The sequence below is a fragment of the Carcharhinus amblyrhynchos genome, chromosome 12 (genome assembly GCF_965287045.1).
Source record: "Carcharhinus amblyrhynchos chromosome 12, sCarAmb.v2.hapA, whole genome shotgun sequence".
Lineage (NCBI taxonomy): Eukaryota > Metazoa > Chordata > Chondrichthyes > Carcharhiniformes > Carcharhinidae > Carcharhinus > Carcharhinus amblyrhynchos.
In genome coordinates this window covers 22,290,378-22,313,136 of record NC_137335.1, presented here as the reverse complement: position 1 = coordinate 22,313,136, position 22,759 = coordinate 22,290,378, and the positions used below count along the sequence as shown (strand labels likewise).

The 22,759-nt window shown below is 41.0% G+C and overlaps 1 protein-coding gene across 6 annotated transcripts in view; it reads left to right on the top strand.

Moving 5' to 3' along the window:
* The window catches only part of LOC145350848 (KH domain-containing RNA-binding protein QKI), a 595,016-nt gene that overhangs the window by 264,209 nt on the left and 308,048 nt on the right, over window positions 1-22,759 (top strand). For 5 of the 6 annotated variants that reach the window (XM_080200210.1, XM_080200214.1, XM_080200211.1 and 2 more), the window contains exon 3: window positions 19,188-19,304. The exons of the other annotated variant lie outside the window; for it this stretch is intronic. In XM_080200210.1, coding sequence (XP_080056336.1) covers window positions 19,188-19,304 — 117 coding nt within the window. The remainder of the gene's footprint in view (window positions 1-19,187; window positions 19,305-22,759) is intronic. 6 annotated transcript variants of the gene reach the window in all.

Sequence of the window (22,759 nt, the reverse complement as noted above, 5' to 3'; positions counted from 1 at the left end):
AGGAGGAACTTCTTCACTCAAAGGGTGGTGAATCTCTGGAATTCTCTGCCCGTTGAAGTGGTGGAGGCTGCCTCGCTAAATATTTTTAAGACGCGGGTTGATGGGTTTTTGATAGGAGAGGGGATTAAGGGTTATAGGGAGAGGGCGGGAAAGTGGAACTGAGCAGCGACAGATCAGCCATGATCTTATTGAATGGCGGGGCAGGCTCGAGGGGCTAGATGGCCTACTCCTGCTCCTATTTCTTATGTTCTTATTTCTTATGTTTGCATTCTTTTTTATTCATACAATATTGATAATGGTTAAACAAACTAATATTCCATGAAAAAATTACCTTTTTAACATTGTTAAGCATCATGCTGGGTATATATAAGGTCATCTTTAAACAGGAAATGAAATATTCTATTTCACAGTTGATAAGTTCCAGAACTTCTGTTCCCCGAGGTGGGGGGTTGTACTCTGGAAGTTGCACTCAAGGACTCCACGGAAGACCCCTCGCAGTGATTGCATGGGAAATGCCCGGGAAGTTTAAGTTTCCAGTGGGTAATTACCCTGCACTGTGAACCATCCAAAGCTCTGATTTAAATGAGACTGCAGAAGGTTTTGACTTGCTTAGCGGAATAGTTAAGCAGAAAAGGTTAGAAGGGTTAAAACCACTTTGAACTCCTGGGTAACTATAGGACTGATACCCATCACCCCCTTGACTACCCTTCCAATCCCCGACTACCCTCTCCATCATCCCAACTATTCTCACAATCCCTAATTATCCTGCATCCCCGGCCTACAACAGCTTAGCACCATAAAAAAGGGCCTTGTATTGGAAGGATTTTTGGGCTAATGCACTGTGCATTTCTCACCAGGCCCAGAATAGAAGTCTGAGTTAGAAATGTGCCAATGGTAGTCATAATGTGGAGATGTTGACATTGGACTGGGGTAAGCACAATAAGAAGTCTCACAACACTAGGTTAAAGTCCAACAGGTTTATTTGGTAGCAAACACTACTAGCTTTCAGGGCTCTGCCCCTTCGTAAGGTGAGTGGGGGGTTCTGATCACAAACAGGGCATATAAAGACACACAGTTTACAGAATACTGATTAGAATGCGAGTCTTTGCAGCTAACCAAGATCCCAGTTGAGGCCGTCCTCCTGTGTGCAGACTTCCGCACACATGAGGACGGTCTCAACTGGGATCTAGGGTTCATGTCATACTATTTGTAACCCCCATGAGTAGCCTGGGCTTACAAAATTTCACTCACTGTCCAGTCTGGAGACAAAACACATCTCTTTGACCTATGCTTAATAATGCTAATATACACATCTCTTTAACCTATGCTTAATGCTATCTTCACTCACATTGCCTGCACCTTTAAGACTTGATTAGCTATAAAGACACACGTTCTAATCAGTATTCTGTAAACTGTGTGTCTTTCTCTGCCCTGTTTGTGATCAGAACTCCCCACTCACCTGATGAAGGAGCAGAGCCCCGAAAGCTTGTGGCATTTACTACCAAATAAACCTGTTGGACTTTAACCTGGTGTTGTGGTACTTCTTTCTTAGTTTAATTGGATGCTGCACATTTCTAAGTAAAAAGGAATAGCAGTCTGATAATGATTGCCATTCCACAGAAGTTCTGGCTTTAATTGTCTTGTAATCACAGTATGTGGTATTTTTGCTTTTATAGTAAGCAAATACTTAAATGTTAAAGGTTAAGCTGGGGCTTGTAAAGATAACAGGACACTTCGGTTTGAAAAGCTTGTTTAACAACTGGCCAGAACTTCCACAGTGGCAATCATAGTCGAATTAGCACTCTGCTCCTTTTTAACTCATCTTAGTCGGGAGTTACATATTTCTCACTTGATTTTCGATTGGGCCTGCTAAGAAATGTGCAGCATACCAGCTCCTGGAACTTTTCTGTGCAGGGTGGCAGAGGAAGTGATGCTATGCCCCCTATTTATGTCACTAGCTGCCACAAGGCAGGTAAGTTTAAAGATCCCAGCCACCTTGAGAAACAAAGGTGAAGGTAAATGAGTAGGACGGATAGGGTAAATGGGGTAGTGATGCAGGATGGATGAGGGGCTAGAATTGGTTTTGAGGGGTAGGATGGGTGGGTGTGTGTTAATGGTCAATCAGGGGTATAGGGATGTAGTTAGTGTTTTGGGGGGGGCGGGGAGTGATTTAATGGTATTGGGGGTGGGGTGGGTGGAAGGGTAATCAGAGGGTAGTAAGAAGCTAATCAGGAGAGTGGGGAGGATAGTTGTGGCTTGAGAGGAGTCAGTGTGCGGGAAGTCGTCGGAGAGGGATTGGGAGTATACTCAGATCAGGAGGGGTTACTTGAGGGATAGTGGGGTTTGGTGGGTCGGGGAGGGTAGTTAGGGGTGGGGGAAGATCAGGGGAGGTGACTTGGGTGACTCTGTGTACAGGAAAATTGCCCATTGGACAAGTCATACAATCCCTACAGTGCAGAAGAAGGCCATTTGGCTCATCGAGCTTGCACTGGCAACAATCCCACCCAGGGTCTCTTCTCATATTTACCTTGCTAATACCCCTGACACTAAAGGACAATTTAACGTGGTCAATTAACCCGCACATCTTTGGAGTGAGAGGGGAATCCAGTGCACCTGGAGGAAACCCACCCACACACAGGGACAATATGCAAACTCGACACAGTCACTTGAGATTGGAATTGAACTGGGGTTTCTGGTGCTGAGAGGCAGCAGTGCTGATCACTGGGCCGCCCTTGAAATTTCCCTGGCAATTCTCTTGTGGAGTGGACTCGGGTGGGGGGATCCCTTATCACAACTTCTGGAGGCCTGCCAGGTACAATTACAATCCCATTCTTCCCCGGAAATGGAAGTTCCAGGCTATTATCAACAAACAATTGGGTCATGTGCTCATGCTAAGAAAGCATTCAAGATTCTGCTTTGGCATTACTAATCACGACATAATGCTGATGCTGATAGTTTGACATAAATCTGAAGTAAAACCTGCCTGGAGTGAGGTACCACAAGAATCCCTGGGATAGTAACACCAATCTGAAATTCAACCTTCAGCTGCTTAGGCCCTAAGTTCTGGAATTCCTTCCCTAAACCTCTCTGCCTCGCCTTTCTCCTTTAAGATACTCCTTAAAACCTTACTTTTCGACGAGATATTTAAAGTTTTGTTCTAACATTTCCATATGTAGCTCAGTATAAAATTTTGCTAAGCACCTTTGTTATTTTATCATATTAAAGGCGTTAGATAAACACTTGTTGAACCAAGCTACAAAATGGCCAGGGATTCCCTTGAACAGTCTGCAGGTATTTTTTTTAAAACCTACTTTACATAAATATTTTAAAGTTTTTGTGTTCTTGCAGGTTTGGACTCTTGCGTGTATTTTAATGTCAGGAGAGAAGCTCTGTGTGTGTCAGTGCATATATGCAGGCCCCCTTTCTCACTGTGAGAATTGATCTGAAAGCAGTAGCTGCAGTGTGAATGGAGAGTAAAACATTTAAGCATTGAGATTCTATTTTTGGAATTGTTCTGTATTTATAATGACCCAGGAAATAAATAATCAAAATATAATGTTGAATTTTTGAGTAGCCCATGTGAGTTTAAATCATAGGGTATAGTTAGGTAGAGTGAGCCCTCAAATCAATCTCGCTTGTATGACATCAGGACTACAGCTATAAACCTTTGAGAAACCACATGAAAAATACAAAATGAAAAGTGAAAGGCTGCTGTTTTCCAGGAGACATTTACTCCTTACTGAAATTTGGAGATACTGTCATGTTAGTGGATGTGTTATGGACCACTTTTAGATCAAGATGTTTACAATTAGCATGGACCTGGATTAACATGCAAAATTCTTAAGGGCAACTGAATACAATATAGCTAAGATTGTGCATTTGAGAACAAACTGGGGAAGTATATGTTTTCTGGTAGTTGACCAGGTGAACAGATTTCTGAATTGAAAGTAGAATTTTTAATTGTGCTTGGGTGGTTTAATTTGTTTGGTAATCTAGATTTCTGCATGTGATTACAAGCATTTATAAAACAGCCATTCAATAATAATTTAATTTATTGTTTCATTTTGTCAGTCCTTTTCCCTCACTCTAGGTTTATTTCTTTTTCCCTAAGCCTTACTCCTGTCCCTGGGTTCTTAGTGAATTGATTTCTTCTCTGATTTTTATTTTGCTTTCTCACATTAGTAAATCTGCTAAGCTTGAGAAAATGTCAACTGGGAAATCTAAGTTTAGCCAAAACTATTTTTAATCTTCATTTTACCATAGCATGGTGCAACATGTTGAAACAAAATAGATTAGGCTGCTATTTCTCACCTAAAGCATTTATCTATAAAGGACAAAGCTTAACAGTGCCAGTTTAATAGCCAGTGGGTAAATTATGCATCTAAATTACCTTAAAATGATGGGTGTTTAATAAGAGTTAATGGCTTAGTGAAAATTATGAATCAGTTTTGGAATTTATGCAGACTAGCAATTTCCAGTGATTTCATGAATTATGTTAACATGAAATTAGGGAGATTGTGAATTGTGTTGTGACTTGGATTATTTATGTGCCATCTGTTACAATGAATTGTAAATGGTTTAAATCATTAGGGTTTCGTACTTCTGTCTGTATGTGCCAATTGTCCTCATTTGGAAGGATTATATCCAGTGACATTATTTCCCTGAGTGATGCTAATGACTAGAATTGTTTTGAGCAAGCCAAATTCTTTGATTCACCTATCTTTTTCCCTTTTCTTCCTTTCTCCTTCACTCTCTCTCCTTTCTTACTCTCTCTGCTCCCTCCACTCCGATCTTGCCCTTCATTCTCCCAGCTGCCACCACTCCTAACTTTTTGAAGACTCAGAGAATCAAGGAATATGGGGAGCAGGCAGGAAAGTGGAGCTGAAGCCAAAGATCAGTTGTGACTTTATTTGAGTGGCAGAGCCAATGTACGGAATTATATGGTCTAATCCTGCTCCTATGTCCTGTTAATAGATATGTTCTCAACTAAATTGGCTGTCTTGTAATTAAGTTTTTTTTCTAAGGGTTGCTCTTCATTTTTTTCTGTAGTTCATCAAATGTTATGATATTTTGATCATTGTTCCCTAAATGTTACCCTGCTGAGTCTTGATCCACTTGACTGACCTTATTGACCAGAAAAAAATCCAACAATGCATTATTTTTATTTGGCTAGAAACGCATTGAAGAAGAAAATTCTCCTGAACACACCTCAAAGATTCTTTCTCCCCCTCTATCCTTTGCAGTATTACTAACCCTGTTTATATCAGGACAATTCATGTTGTCCATTGTCACTGCTGTATAGTTTTTACATTTCTACGTAATTTCCCTGAAAATTTCATCTGTGTATTTTCCCATTAAGATTTAAAGTTGATTTATTGTTGTCACAAGTAGGTTTACATTAACACTGCAATAATAACACTGCAATGAAGTTACTGTGAAAGTCAATAGCCTATACCCATTTGTGTAATGATACCACTGTTGTTTCTGAACTCTGATCAAATAGATTGTATCCCTAACTCCTCTCGGGATTCTTGAGTATTTTGCATTTACTAGATGCATGTTATCTTATTTTTTGTTCCGGCTGTCTCCTCTTCCAACCATCCAGATAATGGCAGTTCTCGCATCTCCCTCTTCAAAAACATGCCAATCTTTGACTCACAAAGATAACCAAGAAATCTTCAAATAAAATGCGATCCAACCACTTTTTTGACATAGTGAATTCAGGTCAAGTAACCTCTCTTAATCTGAAAAACCAGCAAAAACTGAATCCACCATATGTGCACTCACACCTTAACACCACATTCTTCAAGGCCAATTGGATGAGTATTAACACTCATCTAAATTTATTGTATCTGGTGGACTATCTGTAGATAGCCTCACACTGCTGTAACAGCTTTGAAATTTATAGGGTAAATTTCAGCTACCAATTAGTTAATATGGTGTTCAATCTTTTTATTTATCTGGTGATTTCAGCCCATTCAATAAATTATGATTTTTCAATGTAAAACATGGGTTTTGTAACAAGGTTACTATTAACAACTTTGCCAACTTTTTTCAGTTTTGTGAGGCATGCATGAACACAACAAGTGCTTGACAGCTAAAAGAAGGTAAAAGCTTAGCACAAGATCAGTCTTGGCTGCAGTTGGCAATCTATACAAGAGATTGTGTGGCTTGGTAAGGAGGGTGACACCCTCCTCCAGTGGTAGCGGCTGTAATGATCTGGAGACGAGCCAAACCTGGCCGGCATAATGGAAGCATTCTGATCGAATACTTTCTCTGACTTGACACTTCTGTGTATAGAGTAAGTGGGAGATGGAGGGATGCTGAGAACTAGGTGAAGCAATTTTATGGTCCTCAATCACTCAGGCATTGAAATGTCCAATGAGGATGCGCATCAGAGAAGGAGATAACTGTAGTCTGCAGCACCTAGGGGGGCAGTAAGATCATGAGGCTGCAAAGAGTCACTGATGAGGAGTGCACAGAACATGTTTCTTGTATGCAGCGGATGCTACCCACCAGAGCTGGTCCACTGTTAAAGGCTCTGCTTTCGACAAGTGTCAGAGCAGCGGTATTATTCAACAATATGCCTCATCACGGAGATGGCCACTGAGTTGTTGCAATGATTGAGGAGGTTCTGAGCCCCTCAGCCCAGTGGGAAGAGTTGGGAACCCATTGCCTGTGGCATTGAAGGTTAAAGTGGCACTGAATTTCCAGAGCATAGGATACTTCCCGGGACCTTTTGAGATATAGTTGCGATCACCCCAGTCTGTGGCTCAGTGCTGAAAAAAGATGGAAACTAATGCCGTGCTAAAGGTGGCCAGCCAATACATGCAGTTTCAAACTGGTACAGGTGGCAAATAGGATTTGCCTAAATAAGTAAATAATATTTTTTATGGTCCAGAATACAGAATTTATTAGTGACATCTCGTTACATTACATACCCTGTGAAATCTGATCATAGCTGGGTGAACTTTGTCATATGTTTGCACATGCTCCTACATAGTGCTATGTGGTGCAGTCAGAAAAGTGGAATTAAGGCCACATGATTTTATTGAATGACAGAGCAGGTTCAAGATGCCAGAAGGCTTACTCCTACTCAGATTTCTTGTGTTATTAATACAGTCTTCACCTCCTGCTTGTCTTCAGAAGTCTTCCCTTCAGGCTGTGCAGTTCTTATCCATGACCTGCAAAGAGAGAATTGAGATGAGAAAGCAACGCACCTTTCAACGTGCCCTTCTGACTACTATTCACATGGAATTCTATGTGACCAATGCTGTACGTATCAGCAATATGTTTTGCGCTTCTTAGAGGATCCATTGCATTCGTCCATTAAGACAGACTCTCTCTCAGAACTTGACATCATTTTTACCATCAGCGATTGCCTTTCCTGACTCCATGCTTCCCAATTCCAATGCTTTTTCCTCCATTGATGTAACAATCATAATATGTGTCATGTCAGTTCCAATTTTTCCTCTTCATTGAGTTTCATGAGCTCTCTTCTCTTGCATGTACATTTCCATTGTTGTTAACCTGTCAACAACACATACCTTACCAATATAGGTAGCAGCTTAATAGCCCATCATGGTGCCACATGTGACCATAAATACTAACAGTACCGAAGCCAACTCTGCCTGACTAATGTCCTCCACAGAGAAGCTAACATGCATCTGACAACTAATGCTGCTACCTTGGCACTGCCTCTGACTTGGTGGGCACACCCTTCTCCAAATTCAATTCATCTTTATTTTTTAAGCTGTAAACTTATGCATCACATTCACCTTGCCAGAATGTATCATATTAACACAGAAGGAGATCACTTAGCCATCAAATCCATACCGACTCACTATAGAGCATCCAGTCAGTCCCATTACACCAATCCTGTTATCCTTATGGACCTGCAAGTTTATTTCCCTCAAATGGCCTCTTTCTGCACTGTAGGGTTTCTATGATTCTAAAATACCCCCTCATTCTTTTCAATTTCAGTGAGTATAGTCCCAGTCTACTCAGTCCCTCCTCATAAGCCAACCCTCTCGACTCTGGAATCAACCCAGCGAATTTCCTCTGCATCCCCTCCAGTGCCAGTACATCCCTTCTCAAATAAGGAGACCAAAAGTGGACAGAGTACTCCAGGTACGATCTCATCAGCACTTTATACAGCTGCATCATAACCTCCCTGTTTTAAAACTCCACCCCTCTAGCAATGAAGGACAAAACTCCATTTGGGGGCTTTTTTAATTACCTTCTGCACCTGCAAACCAACTTTCGGTGATTCATGCACAAGGACACTCAGGTCCCTCTGCACAGTAACATGCTGCAATTTTTTACCATTTAAATAATAGTCCATTTGGCTGTTATTCCTGCCAAAATGGACGACCTCACATTTACCAACATTGTACTCCATCTGCCTGACCCTTGCCCACTTATTTAAACTATGTATATCACTGCAGATTTTCAGTGTCCTCTACATACTTTGTTCTACCATCCATCTTCATATCATATGCAAACTTTGATATGCTACACTTGGTCCCCAAGTCCACATCATCAATGCAAATTGTAAATGATTGTGGTCCCAACACTGATCCCTGAGACACACCACTTGTCACTGATCGCCAACCAGAAAAACACCCGCTTGTTGCTTTCTGTTAGCTAACCAATCCTCTATCCATGTTAATAAGTTCTCCGTAATGCAGTGCACCTTTATCTTATGCAGTGGCCTTTTGTGCTGCACCTTGTTAAGTGCCTTCTAAAAATCCAGATACACGACACCCACCGGTTCCCTGTTGTCCACCGCACTTGTAATGTCCTCAATTCCAGTTATCTCACTGCTCTGTCAAATCATCTCTCAATTTCCTTTGTTCCAAACAGAATAATCCCAGATTCTTCAACCCAACCTTCTTGCTAAGGTGCCTCATCCCTTGGATAATTCTGGTAAATTTCCTCTGCACCCTGTCAAGGATCCAAGCATCCTCCTTAAAGTGTGGTGAGCAGATCTGGATGCAATGTTCTAGCTGTGCCCTAACCTAAGCATTGCAAATGTTTAATATAACTTCCCTGTTTTTGTACTCACTGCCTCTATTTAAGAAGCCTAGGATTCCATATGTCTTGCTTACTACATTCTCAAAATGCCCTGTCACCTTCAAAGATCCATGCAGTGAACAATAGGCCCCTCTGTTCTTGCACAAGCTTTAAAACTACACCATTAAATCTATATTTTCTGTCCCTACTCCTTCTGCTGGAATGTATCATACTTATTTATATTAAATTTCATCTGTCATTTGTTTGTCCATTTTGTTAATCAATCTGTGTCCTGTCATAGGTAGTTAGCACTGCTGCCTCACAGCGCCAGAGACCCAGGTTCAATTCCAGCCTTGGGTGACTGTCTGTATGGAGTTTGCACATTCTCCCCGTGTCTGCGTGGGTTTCCACTGGGTGCTCCGGTTTCCTCGCACAGTCCAAAGCTGTGCGGGTGAAGTTGATTTGCCATGTAAATTGCCCCTTTAGGTGTAGGTTAGGGGGATTAGCATGGGAAATATATGGGGTTACGGGGATTGGGTCTGGGTGGTGGGTGGGTTGTTGTCGTTGCAGGCTTGATGGGCCAAATGGCCTCCTTCTGTACTGGAGGAATTCTATGATTGGGGGCGTGGTGTGTAACATCACAAAAAGGGATGCCAGGGCAGTGCTGGATGTACTGGAAAGGCTGGCTATGAATCAAGTTGTTAAGTCACCTGGTCCGGATGTTTTGCACTCAAAGTTGCTAAAGGAGATCAGAGAAAGACTTTCCATAATATTCCAATCTTTCCTAAATACAGGAGAGGTGGCAGAGGATTGATGAGTGGTAAATGTGACACCCTTTTTCAAGAAAGGTACAATGACGTTCCTAATAATTACAGGCTGGGCAGTTTAATATCAGTCCTGATTAAGGTTTAGAATCAACAATCAAGGGCAAAATAATATTCATCAGGATTTTGACTTAATTAAAGAGAGACAGCAAGATTTTTGAAAGCAGATCACATTAAACTAATCCTATTACATTTTCTATTGAAGTAGGTTAATGAAAGGAATACAATGAATGTTATCATTAAAGATTTTAAGGTAATATTTGACCTAATGCCACAAAAAAGGCCAGTTAACAAAATTGAGGCTTATGAAATAGGACGGTCAATAGAGAGTTGGACAAAAAATTGGCTTAAACTGAAAACAGCGCTGTGACAATGGAGTTTTTTTTTCAGACAATGATGTTCCCCAAGGGTCATTTCAGAATTTAACAATGATACCAAACCTGGAGATGTGGCAAACAGTGCAGATCATAGAATCCTACAATGGAGCAGGAGGCCATTTAGCCCATCAAGTCTGCACTGACCACAATCCCACCCAGGCCCAACCCCCATAATTCCAAGCATTTACCCTAGCTAATCCCCCTGACACTTAAGGGCAATTTTAGCATGGCCAATCCACCTGACCCACACATTTGGACTGTGGGAAGAAACCAGAGCACCCAGAGGAAACCCACGCAGACACGAGGAGAATGTGCAAACTCACATAGATAGTAACCCAAACGCCTCTAGTCAGCTCCTGGAAGCTACTCTGTACAGCCCCTCCCAGTCCCCTAACAATTTCTACCCCAGCAGTAATATTAGATGATTAGTCTGCAAAAACAGCTTCTATCTTAATGCTGCTTTCCCTTATTTCAGTTGTATATTATTGCAAATAGACAGTAAATTTATAGTGCTCCACTGAATAAATGGGTGCTGTGCAGTTCACTTTCCATAAATGGTAGGTATTCAAATGAAAGCTATTTTAATTTGATGAAAGCAAATTTTCTTCCTGTTCACTGGATTGGAAAATAAAGTTAGTTATATGAACTGAGAACACAATGGCACATATGCTGTATTAGAGAGATTAGTTAACTTAAGGAACAAGAAAAAACTGTGAATGCTTTGCAACCGATTAATTGTCATGTCTGCCTTTCATAGTGTAAACATAATCTTCAATATGAAAAGTTTATCAAAGGCAGTTTGCTACGTGTAGAAATGTGTCATATAAGACCATATTTTGTATTAAATAGCCTTGAAAGCAGAGAGAAATAGAAATATTAAGCTTGAAAGTCAATTGCAGTGCTACAAAAGGCCAGCCTGTTATTTGCCACGTATATGGCACTGCTGTTTGCTGCCTGTGCTGGAGTAGCTTAGACAAATGTGTCACCCGCAAGTCCCCTCCCTGCACTCAGATGCAAAACATGCATGAATGAGCATGACATTACTGTCCTGACAGAGGTGAACTCAATGAATGTGCAGGAAACTTCTTTATTCACTCCTGAAAGGAGAAGCATTATAAAGCAAAACTGTATTCTGGACCTATTTAAAAGGTGACTCAACGAGTTGCAATTGAGGTACTTTTGATTGATTTATTGGTCAGGCAAAGTTTGTGGAAGCATTGATGATTTGCTGGAGGAATGTGTAAGCTTTTAGGTTTTTATTGATCACAAAGAAAGAAAATTTAAAGTGCCTTGCATCGGCATGAAGGCAGTAGTTGCAATGTCACTTGCTCTGTAACATAAGCAGAACAAGCAGAGGAGGAGGCAGAGAGGGCACCTCCATGACGAAGGAGATGTGAGGATTTAATTTGATTTATTATTGTCACATGTATTAGTATACAGTGAAAAGTATTGTTTCTTGTGCGCTATACAGACAAAGCATACCGTTCATAGAGAAGGAAACAGGAGAATGCAGAATACAGTGTTACAGCCATAGCTAGGGTGTTGAGAAAGATCAATGTAGTGTGAGGTAGGTCCATTCAAAGGTCTAATGGCAGCCAGGAAGAAGCATACTTGAGTCAGTTGGTATGTGAGCTCAGATTTTTGTATCTTTTTCCTGACGGAGAAAGGTGAAAGAGAGAATGTCTGGGGTGTGTGAAGTCCTTAATTATGCTGAATGCTTTGCGGAGGCAGTAGGAAATGTAGACAGAGTCAATCGATGGGAGGCTGGTTTGCGTGATGGATTGGGCTAGATTCATGACCATTTGTAGTTTCTTGCGGTCTTGGGCAGAGCAGGAGCCATATCAGGCTGTGATACAACTAGAAAGAATGCTTTCTGTGGTGCATCTGTAAACATTGGTGAGGGTCATAGCTGACATGCCAAATTTCCTTAGTCTTCTGAGAAAGTAGAGGCATTGGTGTGTTTTCTTAATTATAGTGTTGATATGGGGGGGACCAGGATAGGTTGTTGGTGATCTGGACACCTAAAATCTTGAAGTTCTTGACCCCCATTGATGTAGACAGGGACATGTTCTCCACCACACTTCCTAAAGTTGATGACATTGTTTGTAGACATTGATGGGAGAGATTATTGTCGCCGCACCAGTTCACCAGATTCTCTATCTCATTCCTGTAATCTGTCTCAAAATGGTTTGAGATCTGACCTACTACAGTGGTGTTGTCAGCCAACTTGAAAATCGATTTGGAGGGGGGGGGAATTTGGCCACACAATCATAAGTGTAGTAGGGGACTGAGAACACACCCTTGTGGGACACTGATATTGAGGATGATCATGGAGGAGGTGTCATTGCCTATCCTTGCTGATTGTGGTCTATGGATTAAGAAGTCCAGGATCCAGTCACAGAGGGAGGAGATGAGGCTCAGGCAACAGAGTTTGGACATGAGTTTAGTAGGAATAATGGTGTTGGAGCCTGAGCTATTGTCAATAAATAGGAGTCTGACATAGGTGTCTTTGTTATCTAGATGTTCCAGGATTGAGTGCAGGGCTAGGGAGACGGCGCTTGCTGTGAATCTGTTGTGGCAGAAGGCAAACTGTAGTAGATCCAGGCACTCCAGAAGGCTGAAATTGATTCAAGCCATGGCTAACCTTTTGAAGCACTTCGTAATGATGGATGTCAGAGTCACTGGCCGATAGTCATTAAAGCACACTGCTTGGCTTTTCTTTGGTACTGGGATATTGGTCATCGTCTTGAAGCAGATAGGGACCTCAGATTGTTGTACAGAGAGGTTGAAGATGTCTGCAAATACCCCACAGTTGCTTTTGTGGGTTGACCTTCAAGAAAGCTGCTCTGACATCTGTAATACTGACCTTAGATGCAGGCTTATCCTGTGTCTAAGATCATCAGGAAGGGGGTGCATTGGAACTGGTGATTTTACATGCCTTCATCTTGTAGCATGTTATGTCTTGCAGACCTTGCCATTGTTGGCGGAGATCCGTGTGGCTAGCCTAGGACTCTAGCTTGGTCCGTTATTGTCTTTTGATATCTTTGATGGATCTTCTTAGATCATATCTGGCTTCCTTGTATAGGTCAGGGTCGCCTGACCTGAATGCCTCAGACCTTCAGCAGGCAGTGGATATCCCTGTTCCATGGTTTCTGGTTGGGAAACATGCAGATTTGCTTCTTTGGCACTATGCTTTGGCACTAGGAGGCATAAAGCCCTACCCTCCCAGAGAACCACTCCCACGTTGTAATGACCTAAGAGCAGTGCCTTAGGAGGTTGCAGTCCAGAAGTAGTCAATGATAGAGTTGTAGCATCTGGCTTCATGACCCTCAAACTAGCAACAGGACAATCTTCCCAATTGTGAAGGCCACCATCACTTTTCTTTCTGTACAACAGGATCTTTTCAGGTAGAGGTGAGTGACACTTAAATCCAAATCAATTGTATATATTCAGAAAAGCAGTAGTCCAAGCATTGATCCCTGGGGATCCCAACTGTATACGTTCCTCCAGTCCATAAAACAACCGCTGGCCGTCATGCTCTGTTTCCCATCACTCAGCCAACTCTGTATCCATGGTGCCACTGTCCCTTTTATTCCATTCACTTTTACTTAGCTGACTGGCCTATTATTTGGCACTCTGTCAAACACCTTTTGGAAGTCCGTATAGTTGTATCAACCCTCTCTCTTGCCTCATCAAATAACTAATTAGTTACACAGAATTTACCTTCAAAAATTCCATATTGGCTTTTCTTAGGTGATCCACTCTTGGCATCTCTAAAAGCTTTCCCAGAACAGAGATTATACTGACTGGCCTGTAGTTGTTAAGATTATTCTTGCATCCTTTTTTAAACAAAAATGTAATATTTGCAATTTTCTGATATTCTGGCACATTACTGTAGCTAAAGGAAGATTGGAAGATTATGGCCAGTATCTTTGTAATTTGTATCCTTCCTTCAGCATCCTGGATGTGTTCTTATAATTCCTATTGTTGGCTTCCAGAACAAAGGACAAATCCTGTAGTCATATGACCTAAAGCAGCTATGCTTTTTGGTTCAGCAGAAAGTCCATTTTAAAAATAGCAAAATACAGAAAAATTCTGAAACGTGCAGTTTTGGATTCCTTTTCACGCCTATTCACATAACGGAGGGAAAAGAATCAGGAGAAGAAGTAGGATAGGGAATCTGTAACCTTTAATGTGGTGAACACAACCAAGGATGCCAAATTGCTTTAGAAGACCGAGTTCCGTTGCAGTGGAGAGAGATGTCAAGAGATTGGCACTACCATGGCATGGTGCAATGGGAGAGATATAAATGTGTGTTTTTTGTGTGGTTTACATAAAAGTTAGATGAATTTTACTTTGCTGCAGTGGCAAGTTCCATCAAATCATCAACCAGAGAATGTTTAATGGCAGTAATCATCCTTTGCTAATGGCACTGCCATGTTCTGTTTGGTTGCCAATGTAGTAGTACACATAGAGACAGGGTTAGCCGATTCAGCCTTTCCCACCTGTGCCACCATTGTGTCATGACTGATCCCTCCTTCAACTTAATTTACGCTCCTTTGTTCTTGATCTGGTCAAAATCTATCTTGGAAAATTTCAACTGTTCTAGTATCCACACTGTTTTGGGGAAAGATTCCAGATTTCCATTGCCTTTGCATGGGTGATAAGTGCTTCCCGATTTCACAATTAAATGGCCCAGCTCTAATTTTAGAATTACATTATTTTGTTCTTGATTCCACCACCAAAAAAATAGTTTTTCTGTGTTGACTGATGGAATCCATGCATCAATTGATTCATTGATTGGATCATCCCTCAAATTTTTGTACTGAATGGAATGCAAGCTGAGTTCATGCAACGCAGCTTCAAATTAAGCTCTGGTGTCATTTGAGTGAATCTGTGCTGCACCCCTCCTCAGACGATCTTAAATTGGTGAAGTTTGGTGCCAAAAGATTGAACACTGATCAAGCCTTTCTGTAACTGAAGAGCTATTCCCATTTCCAGTTATCTTTAGATAATGGTTGGCTGAATGTTGAATTTTTTGAATGCTTTTTCTACCTGTTCATTAAATTTTATTGATAGCTGCATCCAGACTTTTAAAAACCTCCCGCTTCCTAACTGCTCTTGGAAAATATTTTGAAAATATTCGAGTTTTGTCTTGCTCAAATCCAAACTTATGAACTCCATCTGTTATAATTTTGGCCATTCACTTAATCTATGTCCTTTTATGACTTCCTACTCCCACCTACAGATCTACTTGTGGCTCTTAACTTTGTAACTCTCACCAAGTGGACATTCTGTCCACTCACATTGGATCCTGGACCATTAATGGCCCAATTTCAAGGTTTCCATCTTTATTAGCCAATCCTTCTGTGGCCATGTCCCTTCTGACCTGTATAACATTCATCCAGTCTTAGTTGGTCGCTGTGCTCCTCCTTGCTTTATAATTGATGGTTCAACCTTCAGTTATTTAGGCCCTCAACTCTGGTATTCCTTCCCTATGAACCTGTCCACCTCTTTGCTTCCCTCTCCTTAAAGATGCCCCCTGTCACCTGCTTCTTTGACCAAGTTTTTGGTCACATATCCTAATAAATCCTTATATAGCTTAATGTCAGATATTGTGAAGTACCTCAAGATATTTTGCAATATTAACGGTGTTATGCAAATACAAGTTACTGCATCTGAGTCATCAGCATATATAGGGTAAAGCTGAGGATCCAAACACATTCTTGGAGAGCATTACTTGTCAAATCTAACCAATTAGAGAGTCTTCCCTTTGCCCCAACTCTGTCTCCTACCTCACAACAGATTACAAACTTGAGTCACAAGGTTACTTCCAATATCATTATCAAATCTATAATCCTTATTATCTATTATTCGGTTTACATTCCTCTTTGTTGATCAATTTTTCAATATGTTCATGAAAGCCTTTATTAGTTTTTTAAATCATATTCCCTTTTTGCAATTGTTATTACGTTCTTTCACCATTTTGTTGTTTATTAGACCTGCACATCTGTTGGATTTTTATATATATGTACTGGCTTTTGGAAATCAATTTTGCTATGCCATTATCTTTTTTTAATCACTTTGCTGAGAATGGAACCTCCACTGTGTGCAAACTGGCTGATGTATTTCTTGCCATACAACCAGATTACATTCAAAAGAACTACATAATTGTGTGCAAATCCTTCTATAGCCCCTCCTTTCCTTATTTCTGTATCTTCTTTAGTCCTACAGTCCTCTGATATCTCTGCACTCCTTCAATTCTGGCCTCGTGCACTTCCTGTCCCATTTATATAGATGATCTGGAGGAGGGAACCGAGTGTAGAGTGTCGAAATTTGCTGATGACACCAAAATTGGTGGAAAGGCAAATTGTGCGGAGGGTGGGGAGAGTCTACAGAAGGATCTAGATAGGCTGGGCGAATGGGCCAGGAAATGGCAAATGGAATTTAATGTTGGCAAGTGCAAGGTGGTCCACTTTGGTAGGAATAATGGTAGGAAGGATTATTACTTACGTGGAGAAAAACTGCAGCAGGCGACGGTGCAGAGGGACCTCGGGGTCCTTGTGCACGAGTTGCAAAAACCCAGCTTGCAGGGGCAGCAGGTGGTCAGGAAGGCGAATGGGATGCTGGCCTTCATCGCGAGGGGGATTGAATATAAAAGTAGGGAGGTCTTGCTGTATAGCAAGCCTGTATAGGGCATTGGTGAGGCTGCAGCTGGAGTACTGTGTGCAGTTTTGGGCACCGTACTTACGCAAGAATATTTTGGCCTTGGAGGGAGTGCAGAGGAGGTTTACTAGGCTGATGCCGGAGTTGAAGGGGTTGAGCTATGAGGAGAGGCTGAATAAATTAGGCTTGTACTCGTTAGACTTTAGAAGAATGAGGGGAGATCTCATTGAGACGTATAAGATGATGAATGGGATGGATAGGATAGAGGTGGAGAGACTTCCCGCTCAGAAAGGATAGCAGGACTAGGGGGCACAGCCTCAAGATAAAGGGGGGTGCGGTTTAGAGCAGAGTTGAGGAGGAACTTCTTCACTCAAAGGGTGGTGAATCTCTGGAATTCTCTGCCCGTTGAAGTGGTGGAGGCTACCTCGCTAAATATTTTTAAGACGCGGGTTGATGGGTTTTTGATAAGAGAGGGGATTAAGGGTTATGGGGAGAGGGCGGGAATGTGGAACTGAGCCACGACAGATCAGCCATGATCTTATTAAATGGCGGGGCAGGCTCGCAGGGCTAGTTGGCCTACTCCTGCTCCTATTTCTTATGTTCTTATTGGTGGCTCTCTGTCTAGGCATTAAGTTCTGGAATTCCCTTCCTAAATATCTCTGCCTTTCTCTGCTCCTTAAAGTCGCTACTTTAAATTTACGTCTTTGACAAAGCTTTGACCAGGCACCTGTTTGAATAACTCTGTGACTGACACGGCTTCTGTGCAATGTCTTGGAATGTTTTACCATGTTTAAGCCACTTGTTATTGTTCAGAAGCAATTTGGGATGTCCTGAGGTTGTGCTAAGTAAATTATTTTCTTTCTCACATTTGTCACAACATCAGCAATGGATGCATTTGTGATTGCGATTGTAGGTAAAATATGGCCCTCGCTGTTCCATTTCCCTTTTCCTAAAATCTCTCGAGTATCTCATTATGTTCCATACTCCTTTATCTTCTCACTATCCAATCCTCTTTCTCCCACCTATCACAGTTGCACTCCTCTCAACGTCCGTATCATTCCCTCCTTGCACCTAACCTTCCAGCTATTCTTTTCATCACTCTTTGACTCCCATTCAATTTTAGCTTTTGAAGGGAAAAATTAGCAGATGAAAATTATGTTCGGAAAGCATTTTGAATGGTGAGTAATGTGACCATCAGCTTCTCATAAAGTCAGATTGACCAGTTTAGATAAGGAAATCATCTGATTGAGAAAATGTTGACACAAAATGTGTGACACGAACATGATTGCTGAAAGTTGTTATGCAAAAAGAAAATATGTGGCGGTGTAAGATTTTTAATACATCAGAAATTGTTCTTTTAAAAAGCTAGCTCAAAACCAAGTTGAATCAAATCATGTACTTCTCTTCAAATTAGGCTTGCAAAGCTAAGTCGACACATTTTATTTCATCCTCGTTATGTGATGTCCTCCATAATAATTCCACATAATTCACTCCGTATATCAAACCTATTATACAGCTGAAGATCTGAATTATTTCAAAGTGTCTCTATTTCCAGAATCCAGTGCCCAAGGTGTAACATTTATAGTATTTTTTTTAGGTGGAAGGGCATGTTAATAGGGTGGTGAAAAAGGCACATGGGAGAGATGCCTTTATCAATTGAGGCATAAGTTACAAAAGCAAGAAGTCATGTTGGAGCTGCATAGAACTTTGGTGAGGCCACAGCTAGAGTGCTACATTATAGAAAAGATGTGACTGCACTGGAGGGGGTGCAGATATGGGCTGGAACATTTAAGTTATGAACAGAGATTGGATAGGCTTTTTTTGTTTTCTTTGAAGTAGAGAAAACTGAGGGGCGACCTGATCGAGATGTACAAGATTATGAGGGGCATGGACAGAGTGGATAAAGAGCAGCTTCTTCTTCTTATTCAGTCACGAGGGGACACAATTCAATGCGAGGAGCAAGAGGTTTGGGGGGGGAGGGTGTGAAGAAAACCAGAGGGTGGTGACGGTCTGGAGTATGCTGTCTGGGAGGGTGATAGAGGTGAATTGCCTCATATCCTTTAAAAAAAAAATCTGGATGAGCTCTTGGCACATCATCACATTCAAGGCTATGGACCAAGTGCTGGTAAATGGAACTAGTGGGAGGTCAGGTGTTTCTTGCAAGTCAGTGTGGACTTGATGGGCTAAAGGGCCTCTTCTGTGCTGTATGATTCTATGATTTGTTATTATCAGTGAAGCACTTTCACTGATGTCAACATCTCATTTAAAGGACTTTAATGATCATTTCTTTTTCTCCTCTAACTAGTTCAACTTTGTTGGAAGAATTCTTGGACCCAGGGGGCTAACAGCAAAACAACTGGAAGCAGAGACAGGATGCAAGATTATGGTGCGAGGAAAGGGCTCAATGAGGGACAAGAAGAAGGTGGGTCTGATGTAACTGGATGGCTTTGAAAAAGCATTTTCTTCAGTACAAAGGTACACACAATTCTAGTGCAGCATTCCCTAATCTCAAAACAATAAATATTTATTTGGTTCAGGATAGATCCTTGTACTTAGCTCAAAATGGAATATTTCTTAAAGTGGAACGAACAACTTTTTTTTAGTTTTAAACATGTTGTGTTCAACACTGCCTTGCAGATTAAGGCTATGTACAGATCAGGCTATCACATCAATGTGCTTATTGCAGTTGGGATGTTCAGCCATTATTCAACTAATTTGATCTTGGAAAAGAGACAAGCAGCACAGTTCATCTGGCCCACTGAATACTTGCCTATCCTGCCACCTGATCAGATGGGCAGGTGTGATGTTACAGGAGTATTTAGTATTCATTTTTAAATCTAAGGTTACTGTAATCAATTTGTTTGCTTTAGATAGAAAGTGGGAACAAGCTATGTCATCCTCTGTTAAATCACAATATCACTTAAATAGTTCATGCAGTTGGATGAAATGTGTCAGAGGGGATTAGAAGTATAGGGTAAGTTTGAAGATATGATTGAACTGAAAATATCCATGGTGTATGATTCATTAAGATCAAATAATAAGTTGCTATCCTTTATTGCTGATGCTGTGGTTATGCAGAATGGATAAATTGGTAGAGTCAGTGACGCTAGATAATGTGCATGGTGCATAATGAATTGGTTTGATGAGCCACATGGCCACGATTTTAGGAATCAAAAAAAACTTGCCCTGTATTATTTATAAACATGATATGTACCATGGTGGGGCCAATGCTGATTTGCATTTGGATTGCCTCTTGATGTGTTTGAGCCATAATTTTGTTTTGTGTGACTACTTGAATTGTATAAAGGCTTTATTACAATGTTTATGTAAATCAGATGATTTTATTAATGTTAGGTTTATAAGCAGATCATTTAAATTTAACTGCCAGCAGGACATCTTCTTTGCAAAATCATTTGTTCCAATTTATAATTATATACTATATATAAATAAAAATAAAATACATACTATTCTCATAGTTTGAAATGCAACAGTAACAGACCATGAAGAGAAAGCGGTGAATTTTTGTTAGTATTGATTGGGATATAATTAAGAACAATATAATTAAATAAGTTGAGCTCTTTATAGCGCATTTTCATTGTAAAATAAAATGGTTTAAGACAATGCTTTAGGAAAGTTACTTGATTAAATTAGTTTTTGTTTTTTTTTAAACTGGAAGAAGATATAGGGTAGCATTACCCTCGATTTTGTAATAGGACCACTGCTATCTATAGTAATGACCTAGGCTTGGTGTGTAGTGCATGATTTCAAAATTTGGGTATGAAGCAAAACTTGGAAATATAGTGAACTGTGAAGAGGATAGTGATAAACTTCATGAGGGTGTAAAGACTGGTGGAATGAGCAGACACATGGCAGATGAAATTTAATGCAGAGAAGTGTGAAGTGGCACATTTTCATAGAGGAGCATTGAGAAACAACGTAAAATGAAGGATGCAATTTTAAAAAGGGAGCAGGATCGAGGGGCATATGCAAAAATCATTGAAGGTGGCAAGATGGGTTCAGAAAGTAGTAAGTAAGGAATACAGGATCCTGGGCTTCATAACAGAGACATAGAGTACACAAACAACTCCAATAACCTTAACAGATCTTAACGAAACATGAGTTTGGCCTCACATTAAGTATTGTGTCCAATTCTGGGCAACACACTTAAGGAAGGATACGAAGACATGAGAAAAGGTATAGAAAAAAAATTATGAGAATGGTTCAAGGGGGAGGTCTTGCTGCAGCTGTGTAGGGCATTGGTGAGGCCGCAGCTGGAGTACTGAGTGCAGTTTTGGTCGCCGTACTTACGCAAGGATATTTTGGCCTTGGAGGGAGTGCAGAGGAGGTTTACTAGGCTGATACCGGAGTTGAGGGGGTTGAGCTATGAGGAGAGGCTGAATAAATTAGGCTTGTACTCGTTAGAGTTTAGAAGAATGAGGGGAGATCTCATTGAGACATATAAGATGATGAATGGGATGGATAGGATAGAGGTGGAGAGACTCTTCCCGCTCAGAAAGGACAGTAGGACTAGGGGGCACAGCCTCAAGATAAAGGGGGGGTGGTTTAGAATGGAGTTGAGGAGGAACTTCTTCACTCAAAGGGTGGTGAATCTCTGGAATTCTCTGCCTGTTGAGGTGGTGAAGGCTGCCTCACTAAATATTTTTAAGACACGGGTTGATGGGTTTTTGATAAGCGAGGGGATTAAGGGTTATGGGGAGAGGGCGGGAATGTGGAACTGAGCCACGACAGATCAGCCATGATCTTATTGAATGGCGGGGCAGGCTCGAAGGGCTAGATGGCCTACTCCTGCTTCTATTTCTTATGTTCTCAAGTTGTGTGGATATATTAGAGAAGCGGGGCTTGTCCTCCTTGAAGAGGAGAAGGTATGAGGGAGATTTGACCGAGGTGTTCAAAATCATGAAGGAATAGATCAGAAGAAACTGACATCATTGGTGAAAATGTGAGAAGCAGATGTAATTGATTTTAAAGTGAATAACAAGAACGAAAAGTGATAAGGGAACGCTTTATTTTTTACACAATTTGATCTGAATGTACTGCCAGAATATATGGTGGAGGTAGATTCAATCACGAATTTCAAAGTAAATCGAATAATTATCCCAAGAAAAAAATTGCAAGCCTTTGGGAAAGGATTGGGGTACAGGGCTACCTAGGTGTGCTTGGAGAGGGCTGGCATGGACATGAAGGGCCAATTGGCTATCTTCTGTGCTGAAACCATTCCATTTTAGTGTAATTACTTATTTAATTATTGATCAGCATACTTATTTTGCATCAGGAACAGAGAGCATTTTGTTTCTTATTAACATCAGTACTATCTGTCTAGTGAACATTTGCTGGATAATTTGGTTATACTCTTGAGCGTTGGCAGTTATTATGAAGACAGAACTTTTAGCTGCCAGTACTCATGATGCTGAGTTAGAAGACTGTAGGTTCAAATCTCACTGCAAGATGTGAGCACAATAATCAAGGCTGACACTCCAAGATAGTGCTGAGGGAGTACTGCACTGTCAAAAATGCTATCTTTCAAGTGAGATATTCAACTGAGATCCCATCAGCCCTCTCAGGTGAATGTAAAAGATACCATGGCATTATTTTAATAGGGAGTAGGGAAGTTATTACAGGTACTCTGGCCAAAATTCATCTTTCAGTTAGCATTGCAAAAAGACTATCTGGTCATTATTACATGCTATTTGTGGGAACCTGCTGTGTGCAAATTGTACCACATTTCCTGCATTACAACAGTGCATAGAATCCCAAGAGTACTTCATTGGCTGTGATATGGTCATGAAAGGTGCTGTACAAATCCAAGACTTACTTTCTTTATCTCATAATGAAAAGTCTACAAAAGGCTGATACTAA